Source organism: Neoarius graeffei, chromosome 3 (assembly GCF_027579695.1).
Source record: "Neoarius graeffei isolate fNeoGra1 chromosome 3, fNeoGra1.pri, whole genome shotgun sequence".
Taxonomy (NCBI): domain Eukaryota; kingdom Metazoa; phylum Chordata; class Actinopteri; order Siluriformes; family Ariidae; genus Neoarius; species Neoarius graeffei.
Genome location: NC_083571.1, coordinates 114135369 through 114146947, shown reverse-complemented (window position 1 = coordinate 114146947; position 11579 = coordinate 114135369). Strand labels below are relative to the sequence as shown.

Sequence of the window (11579 nt, the reverse complement as noted above, 5' to 3'; positions counted from 1 at the left end):
GAAACATCTAATCTTGTGCCTATCTGACGTCTATAGGAACTAAATTATTGAAGCTAAGTCGGACAAAAAGCTGACATCTGCAGTCCATCAGTTGACCAACATTAAACTAGTTCATTTAATGAAAGTATAGCCTTTGTCCTGCCAGAGAGGTGGATGGTCTGAACTTTGGAGCAGGGCTGAACTGTTTGCTGCTCCAATCTCACCTCCCACTCTGGCTGGAGTATAAAAGACCAGGAAAAAGACATAAGTCAGTCCATCCAGAGTACTCAGCTGCCGTTGCAAAGCAAGAGTTTATTGAACCCGTCATGGGGGATACTAAACTCTTTGTTTTGCTGCTTTTCTGCATCATCATCTTTACTGGTAGGTATTAGTATATTTTTTTTTTCTCTGCCAGAATATTGAAAAAAAATCACATCAAAAAACCCCAGAAATTTACATAATTTTAAATGAATAAGAAATCATAAATGTTTTATGTGGAAGTGTGTAAAAGGCATAAAGCTGTATCTGAAGAGAACAAAGGAGCAAATTTGTTTCTACTTTTGATTAATATCATTTTTTTCTAAAATGCGTCTTAATTTTTGCTTGCAGATGCTCAAGATGACGAAGCAGTCTGCCTTTGTATGTACCTTGTATTACTGCCAATAGAAGATTGCTATCTAGATTTCTATGTGATCAGTATAGAAATATTAACTATTTACATTTAAGATAAATAATGCAATTAATTATGAAGCAAGCAAAAAAATCTCTGCTGGTTGCATCTTTTACTTCTGTGGTATAGAAGGTCTATCAAACAGGTGCAATTAAATGTTGCTTATCTCCCCCTAGTGGCTAAAAGATACAAGAGCTTTCACAAGTACGAGTACCTCTATGAAGCAGAGTCTCTGAACACACTGAACGGAGCTATCAACGGACCCAAGTTCAGCTGCAAGGTACAAAGGACCTCAGTGTTCAGACTGTCCAAGATCTACTCTGGAAAAAATGGCCCCTGACTATTCTAATGTATTCTAGGTTGAGATTGAGGTCCCTGGTACATGTCACTTCATTGTGTACACCAATGAATGCACGCTGAGTGAGGTCATCAATGTTGATGCAGATGGGAACCCAGTCTTTGGACCCACCGCTGGTGCTGAGGCCTTCAAGGCTCAAATGGAGAAGTACGTTGGAATAACGATGTGCAAAAGGATTTTTTGTTTTTTAGTCTTAGTGGTGCACCAAAAATCTTTTAATGTACCAAAGTAAAGCTCAATTTCTGCCAAGATATGATGTCAGAAAAATGTGACAGCAAACTTTTCAAATTATTTATTAAGGTGAAAGATAAGAATTTGATAACACACACACACACACAAATCTGTGCTTTCTTACTCAGGAACCCATTAAAGGTCATTGTAGAAGGTGATAATGATATTAAGCTCTTCCCTGAGGACGATGAGCTAATCAACATCCTGAACATCAAGAGAGGTATCATCTCTGCTATGGCTGTGCCTGTGCTCCAAGAAGAAAAGAATAAGGAAATGGTCAGTTTAGATTAAAAAAAAAAAATACATACCATTTCCTGTTGGGATAAAACAACGTACCTTTACTATAAACCTACGATAATTTTAACTTTGTTCCCAAACCAGCCTACCATCTATGGTCTGTGTAATACTGATTACACTGTGAACACCAGAGAAGATATCGCCACTGATGTGACCCTCAACAGGGACTTGTCGAGATGTGATCAGTTCAGGCCAATCAAGGACCACACCAGCCCCCTGGCTATCATTACAGGCATGGTAAGTTTACTGTGAGCTCTCTAAAAGTTTTTTTTTTTTTTTTGTAAGTGGTTTGTAAGTGAATTGCTCAAACTGTGTGATTCAAATATCATGATGGCAGTGCATTAAGGTCAGATGCTGTGTTTAAAGACTTTCTTCTTTGTCTCCTTCAGCACTACCCACTTGCTCAGTTTATTAGAAGCAAGCAGACTTGCAACTATAAATTTGACAATGAGCAGAAACACATGACCTCTGGTGTTTGCACTGAGGACCATCTCCTTGTGCCCTTTTCTTCTAAGTGAGTAATATAAACCATAGCTTATGTAAGGTTGCTCTAAATTATAATCATTTTAATCACTGTCACATGATGTAATTTCATTAATCACCAACAGGGGGAAGTATGGAGTTACCAGTGTTGGCAAACAGATGCTGTATCTGTTGGGAGTGACTGAGTACAACGAAAGAGTATTTGATCACAGTAAGCCCCATCTGAAAGAGCACTGAGTATGTCTTATGTCAGAAAGAATAGATGTACTGACTTTAGACTTTCTGATCTTTGTTAGAAGAGGCCAACATGAAGACCCTGCACCTCGATGAGAGTGTTGATATGAGCCCAAGTCAAGATGAAAATGCTATCCTTGCTGTTCTGAGGGAGCTGTCTGGCCTTTCGCACACTGCCAACGGACAAAAGAGAGCTCACTTGGCTTACAAACTTGTATCCGTGAGCCGCAAGATGAATGCTGAGACGCTATCTGCTGCTTTGCCCGAGGCTCTGGAAATCTCTCGTTCTTTGACCTACCAGGCTCTGTTCCAGTGTGGCACACCAGAGTGCAGCAGTGCCTTGATGAAAGTCCTCAGGACTGTCAAAAGTTCAACCACTGAAATTGACACTGCGGTCTATGCCATGGGAATGGTGCCCAACCCATCTCGTGCACTTGTCAAAGAAATGCTAGAGATGGCCAAGTTTAAGTCAAGCAAACTCATTTACTATGCTACCAGTAATGCTGTTAGGAGGTAGGGTATTAAAACATTGATAAATAATCATTGAAATCATCTTGAATCTGCTCCTGAGTTGTTACCACTTACACGTTACTGTTATCATGTGATTATACCAGGCTCTATAAGACAGAAGGAAGAATCACCCCAGAAATCCAGGCAGTGGCAGATTATGCCCGTAAAAATATTGGGGACTGCACAGGTGATCAGGAGCACATCTATTTGACTCTAAGGGTAAGTTCACTGTATTTCTATTCAATCTCTGTGTGGAATCCCTGACATTCCTGTGATTACATATAACCATATACTGTAATACTTTTTTGTGCAGGTCATTGGAAACATGGCTGAAGCTGTGGGTGCTGCCAGTCCTCCCCTGAAGTCAGCTGTGATTCAGTGCATTAACCAACCTGCTGCCTCTGCCAAGGTCCAGCAAGCTGCCATCCAGGTCTTCAGACTGACCCCCATCCCTGATGAGGTATACAGCTCCCACCAAAGCAACACTCATCACAACTTGATTCCTTTGATCAATCTAACACCACTGCATGCTGTTTACAGGGCAGAACAGTGCTACTGCAGGTTCTTCTGGACAGAGAAGCTCCTGTTCAGAAACGTATTGCTGCTTACCTCATCCTCATGAAGGATCCTCAGCCTGCTGAACTTGCACAATTGACCACAGCTCTACTGAGTGAAGAAAACCTGCAGGTCAAGAGCTTTGTAATATCTCATCTCACCAACATTCTGAGCTCTACTGCACAAGAGACCAAAGAGTGAGTAAAATAAATGAAACAAAGTTGAATTTTGCACAAAAGTTCACTGAGACCACTTATTGTATTAGAGCTCTTTTGTGTAAGACATAACTTTGAATTAAATCTGGGAAGTCCAGACTTGCTTAAGGATATAAAACAAAGGCTTAATTTTTCTGTTGCTTTTCTTAGACTGAGGCAGAAAATTCTTGACACCATTCAAGGCAATGAGGTTGGAAATCTCATGGCTGCCACTAAGTACTCTCGTAACTACAAGATTGGATCTCTGGAGGGAAACATGATCTTTGACAAAGAAAACAAACTGCCAACAGAAGTCATGCTTGAAATGACCCTTAATGCTTTTGGATATGACATTGACATGGTTGAGGTACACACACACACACAAATTAAAAGTCAGTGGTTCCAACCATAGCGCCATCAAATGTAGTTTCTTTATTTTTCATTCTTTGTTCTTCTCACTTGCAGGTTGGCATGGAAGGTAAAGGATTTGAACCAACTGTTGAGGCTTTGTTTGGTGCAAATGGTTTCTTTCCTGATACTGTAATGAAGACCATTTACTATGCTACTGATAAGATGCCTTCCCAAGTTAATGAGATCCTCAAGACCATGATCCCAGCCTTGAATGACAGAAAAAAGAGACAGGTATGTCAGACATAATTAACAGGCACTGGTGTTTTGGGATCTGGATAGATAGTGCTCTATCTATCAAATCCTTCCACACCTCCTCCTCCTCCATCTCCTTCTTCTGTTTTATATCTACTGGTGTGTTAAGGATGTGTTCATGGTTAGTATACAATTTTTTTAGGGATCAAAAAATATCATCAAAGAAATTAGCAAAAACGTTGACAAGCTAATCAAGAACCTGAAGGCCCAAGATGCCCCTGAAGCCATGCTCTACCTGAGGTTGCTAGGTGCGGAGCTTGGCTATCTTAAAACCAAAGATTTGGAAGAAATGGCCTACTCTGTGACAAAGGTGGCCGAAAACCTCCTGAGGATGTTCCCCAGGGATGTGAGTACTGTTTTTCAGACCTTGATTTCATAAATGGGTAAAGTAACTAGAGTACATGAATAAAACTTCATGTGCAACATGGATAAGTGCAATTATTCTATCCACATTCACTGGATATGAGCAATCGTGCATTCTGATTGGCTACTCTTCTACTAGGATATCAGCTCATATACCGTGAGTAGAGAAAAACAAAATGGCGGAGCGTATTACTGAACCAACCGAGGATGAAATAAAAACTCTACTCAAAAACAAAACCACAAAAAAAGCAAAATATGGAAAATTATTTGGTGATAAGAACATATCTTTTTTTATTCTTCAAGAATTATTATTATCACATTTTTCACAAATTGCTTCTGTCATTTCGCTGGTTTGTTTACATTCTAAGCGGAAATGATTTTGTCGGACGTTTTGTACAAAGTTTTTATTTATCAAATTTGCAAAAAATAAAAATGCTCTGTTTCTCAAAATCCAGTGAATGTGGATAGAATAAAACAGTTATTCCACTCAATCTCATCGTACATGGATTATAGCCAACTGTGTGCTACGCGTCTCATTGGCTATCAGCTCATATATGACTCGATTTCGTGAAATAGCTGTTAATTATCCATCCAGCCAACTATTAAGTTTTTTTTTAAAAAAGTAAATAAAGCAAATATATAGTTCTAAATGACTGTAAAGAACAAACAGAATTGCCATGTAACTCATAACCTAGACATAGATATCTATTTTTTTAAAATTTTTTACCAAGCCTATTTACACTGCAACACAAGGTGTGAGGGAAAGTGTATTCTGTTAACCTGTAAGTAAGTCTGTAATGGTTTAGACATTACAAAAAAATCCAAGTAGCTAGGGGAAGGACAGCAAATTGAATCACTTACAGTGTCTTGCAAAAGTATTCATCCCCCTTGGTGTTTGTCCTGTTTTGTCGCATTACAAGCTGGAATTAAAATGGATTTTTGGAGGGTTAGCACCATTTGATGTACACAACATGCCGACCACTTTAAAGGTGCACATTGCTGTTTTATTGTGACACAAACAATAATTAAGATGAAAAAACAGAAATCTGGAGTGTGCATAAGTATTCACCCCCTTCCGTACGAAACCCCTAAATAAGAGCTGGTCCAACCAATTCACTTCATAAGTCACATATTTACTGATTAGGATCCACCTGAGTGCAATCAAAGTGTCACATGATCTGTCACATGATGTCTGTATAAATCAACCTGTTCTGGAAGGACCCTGACTCTGCAACACTACTTAGCAAGAAACATGAGAACCAAGGAGCCTCTAAACAGGTCAGAGACAAAGTTGTGGAGAAGTATAGATCAGGGCTGGGTTATAAAAAATATCCCAAACTTTGAATATCCCACGGAGCTCCATTAAATCCATTATAGCAAAATGGAAAGAATATGGCACCACTACAAACCTGACAAGAGAAGGCCCCGCCCACCAAAACTCACAGACTGGGCAAGGAGGGCATTAATCAGAGATGCAACAAAGACACCAAAGATAACACTGAAGGAGCTGCAAAGATCCACAGTGGAGATGGGAGTATCTGTCCATAGGACCACTTTAAGCCGTACACTCCACAGAGTGGGACTTTATGGAAAAGTGGCCAGAAAAAAGCCACTGCTTCAGAAAACACATTTGGAGTTTGCCCAACAGCGTGTGGCAGACTCCCCAAACACATGGAAGAAGATTCTCTGGTCAGATACATTAAAATTGATATATTTGGCCATCATGGGAAATGCCATGCGTGGCGCAAACCCAACACCCTGAGAACACCATTCCTACAGTGAAGCATGGTGGTGGCAGCATCATGCTGTGGAGATGTTTTTCATTTGCAGGGACAGGAAAGCTGGTCAGGACTGAAGGAAAGATGGATGGCACTAAATACAGGGCAATTCTGGAGGAAAACCTGTTCGAGTCGGCCAGAGGTTTGAGACCGGGATGAAGGTTCACATTCCAGCAGGACAATGACCCTAAACATACTGCTAAAGCTACACTGGAGTGGTTTAAAGGGAAACATTTAAATGTCTCGGAATGGCCTAATCAAAGTCCAGACTTCAATCCAATTGAGAATCTGTGGCATAACTTGAAGATTGCTGTACACCAACGCAACCCATCTAACCTGAAGGAGTTGGAGCAGTTTTGCCTTGAAGAATGGGCAAAAATCCCAGTGGCTAGATGTGCTAAGCTAATAGAGACATACCCCAAGAGACTTGCAGCTGGAATTGCAGCAAAAGGTGGCTCTACAAAGTATTGACTTTGGGGGTGAATACCTATGAACACTCCAGATTTCTGTTTTTTTTTCATCTTAATAATTGTTTGTGTCACAATAAAACAACAATTTTCACCTTTAAAGTGGTCGGCATGTTGTGTAAATCAAATGGTGCTAACCCTCCAAAAATCCATTTTAATTCCAGCTTGTAATGCGACAAAATAGGACAAACACCAAGGGGATGAATACTTTTGCAAGACACTGTACAGAAGACTAAAAAATTTATGCATTGCATAATATCAATATGCAACTTGAGATGAAGAAAATTCTGTTTATTGACAAATATATTTGTATAAAAGAATAAATGATTGAAAAAAGTGACATTTGTTAATCTTTTCCTTGTGATCCAGCTTGTCAGGAGTCTGTTCTCAAGTGCTGACAATGAGCTTTTCCTTCACTACATCTTCATGGACAACGAGTTCTACCTGCCTACCGGTCCTGGTTTTCCACTGAGGGTTGCATTGTCTGGGACCTTTTCACCTGGTGTTAAAGGAGGACTCAGATTTACTCCAGAGATGGTGTCTATTATTTTTTGAAAAATCATTTTTAGAGGCATATATTTAATGCTCCATTGAGGATGCAAATATTAATTTAAACTGTACATTTGTTCTAATCCACAGAGTGAGATTGCGTTTATGCCATCTGCTAGTGTTGAGTTTGTGACTGAAATTGGTGCTCACCTCCCAGACTACGTACACACTGGCCTGGAGATGCACACCAACATCTACCATGAGAGTGGTATGAGAGCTAAAGTTGCCATGACCCACAATCAGATCAAGCTGACCATCCCTGCTCCTGAAAGCCCAGTGAAGCTTCTTAGTGTGAGGTAAAACATTTCTACGTAACATTTAGACCTCCACCTGGAGTTCTGTGAAGCTGTTTTGTGACAATGTCTATTTAAGCATTATACAAAGAAATGTAATTGAAAATAGAAATTCATCACAAGCATGGAATAAAACATGAATAGTTGTGTAATTACAGTATTATAAGTACAGTATTATATACACTGGGTGGCACGGTGGTGTAGTGGTTCGCGCTGTCGCCTCACAGCGAGAAGGTTCTGGGTTAAAGCCCAGTGGCAGGCGAGGGCCTTTCTGTGCGGAGTTTGCATGTTCTCCCCGTGTCTGCGTGGGTTTCCTCCGGGTGCTCCGGTTTCCCCCACAGTCCAAAGACATGCAGGTTAGGTTAACGTGGAGCGGCCTTGGGCTGAAGTGCCCTTGAGCGAGGTACCGAACCGCTAACTGCTCCCCGGGCGCTGTAGTGTGGCTGCCCACTGCTCTGGGTGTGTGTGCATGTGTGTGTTCACTGCTTCAGATGGGTTATGCAGAGGATGAATTTCACTGTGTGCTTGAGTGTCATTGTGACAAATAAAGGCTTCTTCTTCTTCTTCTTCCTACTACTACTACTACTACTACTACTACTAATAATAATAATAATAATACACCCTGTGATGACCTGGTGACTTGTCCAGGGTGTACCCCGCCTTTCGCCCGTAGTCAGCTGGGATAGGCTCCAGCTTGCCTGCGACCCTGTAGAAGGATAAAGCGGCTAGAGATAATGAGATGAGATGAGATAATAATACAGCATTACAGATTAACAGTATGATGTCTTGTTCTGTAATCTATACAGTAACTCCATGGTGTCCGTCACTGGTGAAAAAATTAAAACTATTCCCGCTATGATGGATCACGTTGATGTGAAGGAATGTAAACCTCTCTTCCCTGGTCTGAAGTACTGCAATGCCCGTCAATATTCAGATGCCATGTTCAATGACGCCTCCCCATACTTTCCCCTTTCTGGTGACAGCAAGTAAGCGTCTCTCTCTCTCTCTCTCTCTCTCTCTCTCTCTCTCTCTCTCTCTCTCTCTCACACACACACACACACACACACACACTCTCTCTCTCTCTCTCTCTTTCACTCTCTCTCACTCTCTCTCTCTCTCTCTCTCTCACACACACACTCACTCTTTTACACACTCACACTCTCTTTCACACAAGCACACTCTCTCTCTTACTCTCTCACTCTCTCTGTCTCTCTCACTCTCTCACACTCACTCTTTTACACAATCACACTCTCTCTCTCACACACGCACACTCTCTCTCTTACACTCTCTCTCACACTCTCAGTCTCTTACTCTCTCACTCTCTCACACACTCTCTCTCTCTTACTCCCTCACTCTCTCTGTCTCTCTCACTCTCACTCTCACACACTCTCTTTCTCACTCTTTTACACAATCACACTCTCTCACACACGCACACTCTCTCTCTTACACTCTCTCTTACACTCTCACTCTCTTACTCTCTCACTCTCTCACACACTCTCTCTCTTACTCCCTCACTCTGTCTCTCTCACTCTCACTCTCACACACTCTCTTTCTCACTCTTTTACACAATCACACTCTCTCACACACGCACACTCTCTCTCACACACGCACACTCTCTCTCACACTCTCTCTTACACTCTCTCTCTCTTACTCCCTCACTCTCTCTGTCTCTCTCACTCTCTCTCACACACACTCTCTCACTCTCTGTGTAAGTTCTGAGCTAGTTTTTCCTGTATTTAGATTTGCCATTGAGCTGCACCCCACAGCCGATGTCTCTGAGTACTCAGCCTCTATTAACTACGCATATGAAGGGAACACTGATAAAATCACATTTGATGTAAAAGCTGAAGGTATGATAGAATATTAATTTTAAAGCAGCAGAATATGCCTAAATCTGTCTGGCTGAACATTGGCCTCAATCCCAAAATGAAACCATAAATATCTGCTTCCACTAATCCCAGGAACTACCTTTGAGGCCACAACCAAGGTCCTGTTCAATAGAAAGAAGTATACCATTTCTGCTGAACTCCAAATTCCTGACTATGACATCGAGGCTGGGATTCGAATTGGTGCTGCCGACCCAAAAACTAAGAGCAAAGGCACACATTCCATCCAGATTGACCTCCTCAACAAGAACATCCCTCAGGCGTCTCTGATTGGCCAGGCAAAGTATGCATTTTAACTGTATATGTTGATGCAACTTAGAGCATATAATTTTAAAACATATTGATAGTATGGAACGCTCACATCATCCCAAACGAATATCCTCTCTTCCAGGATTAAGGCAATGAAAGATGCTCTGCTGCAGGTTCAGTTGCTTGTCCCATCTCTTGAGACCGATGCAAAAGTGACTGCCAGTCTAAAGCGTGAGGAGGAACTCACACTGGAGCTTGAAAGTGACCTCAAGGTTTTTGATGCATCATCAGTGCAGAAACTCATCCTAAAATATGGTATGTTTCTACAAACAACTACAGCTGTAATAATACTAATACTAATATTAATGATAATAGACGTGCATAATCAATCAATGCTATGCCAGACTCTCTGAATCATTGTCATCATCTAATGATATGATAATCATTTAAAGCTAGACGGCCTTGGATTTCATAAAATCGGTGAAATTTAGTTCCATCTGAAATGTGGCCCTTGTGATATATGTTTATTTCTGTAACATCTCACAAAATATCAGGCCATTCTGTGGCTGGGAAGTTATTTAATTTGAGGGGATTAAAGCAAATAATGTGCATGAAATCGCTCGCTTCGTGCAGCCAAGCAGACAGAGGAAGTCCGTGTGCACATGCGCAGGTTTACCTTCTTCTTTTAGGTTTTACAGCAGCTGGCATCCACAGTGTTGCATTACTGCCATCTACAGGTTTACCTTTGAGTGTGCACTGACAGTTCCATCATTCTGTCGCTAAACGAACAGCTGATCACACCGAGGTGCTCGCTGAGCGCCAATATTTATTAGTTTGGTCCTGCGTTTCCTTTCCTTCGTATATAACTGTAGCGAGTTTAACGTGTGGGTGGAGCACAGAAGATGGCAGGACAGAGATCAGGATAAATATCGTCTTTTATTGCCGCACTTTTCAGTCGGGCACTCAACAAGTAACACTCGGAGATTCTTACACACACACACTCCGTAATCTCCTCTCGGCAATCTCCCCTCCGCTCTCACTCTCCCTCCTTAAATAGGACGCGGTTTACTGGGGAGAACACACACAAAACACAGGTTAATTACACTCAGGTGTAGCGATTCTGCCACTTACCTTCCCCAACTCCGCCCTCCTGTCACAGACCGGCGCTTGACCACGCCCCCGCTGCCACATACCCCCACCGCCCGACTCAGGCCGGGCGCCCGTCCGGCCCGCAGCCGACTCCCCCCCCCTTGACGGGAGAGGAAGTCCGCCACGACCATCTGCTTCCCCGGCCTGTGGACCACCTTGAAGTTGAAAGGTTGGAGCGCCAGATACCAACGGGTGATCCGCGCGTTGGCATCCTTCATGCGGTGGAGCCACTGGAGGGGCGCGTGGTCCGAACAGAGGGTGAAAGAGCGCCCCAGCAGGTAGTAACGGAGGGCGAGGACCGCCCACTTGATCGCCAGGCACTCCTTCTCGATTGTGCTGTAGCACCCCTCACGCACTGACAGCTTTCGGCTGATGTATAACACTGGGCGGTCCTCTCCCCCCACCTGCTGGGACAAAACGGCCCCCAGCCCTCTGTCCGACGCATCCGTCTGTAACAAAAAAGGGACAGAGAAGTCAGGGGAGTGCAAAAGTGGCCCCCCACACAGTGCAGCCTTTACCTCAGAGAAAGCCCGCTGGCACTGCTCCGTCCACTGGACCGGATCTGGCGCCCCCTTTTTAGTGAGGTCAGTCAGTGGGCTGGTGACGTCCGAATAATTAGGTATAAACCTACGATAATAGCCAGCCAGCCCCAGGAACTGTCTCACCCCCTT

At 42.5% G+C, this 11579-nt stretch overlaps 1 protein-coding gene across 1 annotated transcript in view; it reads left to right on the top strand.

Annotated features, from left to right (window-relative positions):
- The first annotated feature begins 305 nt into the window (after nt 1-305).
- The window catches only part of apobb.1 (apolipoprotein Bb, tandem duplicate 1), a 28779-nt gene continuing 17505 nt past the window's right edge, over nt 306-11579 (top strand). The window contains exons 1-21 of the mRNA XM_060917919.1: nt 306-360; nt 589-618; nt 826-929; nt 1009-1154; nt 1367-1514; nt 1620-1772; nt 1925-2049; nt 2144-2229; nt 2315-2765; nt 2867-2981; nt 3076-3222; nt 3303-3514; nt 3683-3878; nt 3977-4153; nt 4317-4520; nt 7152-7319; nt 7422-7627; nt 8431-8610; nt 9365-9474; nt 9586-9793; nt 9902-10074. Coding sequence (XP_060773902.1) covers nt 306-360; nt 589-618; nt 826-929; nt 1009-1154; nt 1367-1514; nt 1620-1772; nt 1925-2049; nt 2144-2229; nt 2315-2765; nt 2867-2981; nt 3076-3222; nt 3303-3514; nt 3683-3878; nt 3977-4153; nt 4317-4520; nt 7152-7319; nt 7422-7627; nt 8431-8610; nt 9365-9474; nt 9586-9793; nt 9902-10074 — 3394 coding nt within the window. The remainder of the gene's footprint in view (nt 361-588; nt 619-825; nt 930-1008; nt 1155-1366; nt 1515-1619; nt 1773-1924; nt 2050-2143; nt 2230-2314; nt 2766-2866; nt 2982-3075; nt 3223-3302; nt 3515-3682; nt 3879-3976; nt 4154-4316; nt 4521-7151; nt 7320-7421; nt 7628-8430; nt 8611-9364; nt 9475-9585; nt 9794-9901; nt 10075-11579) is intronic.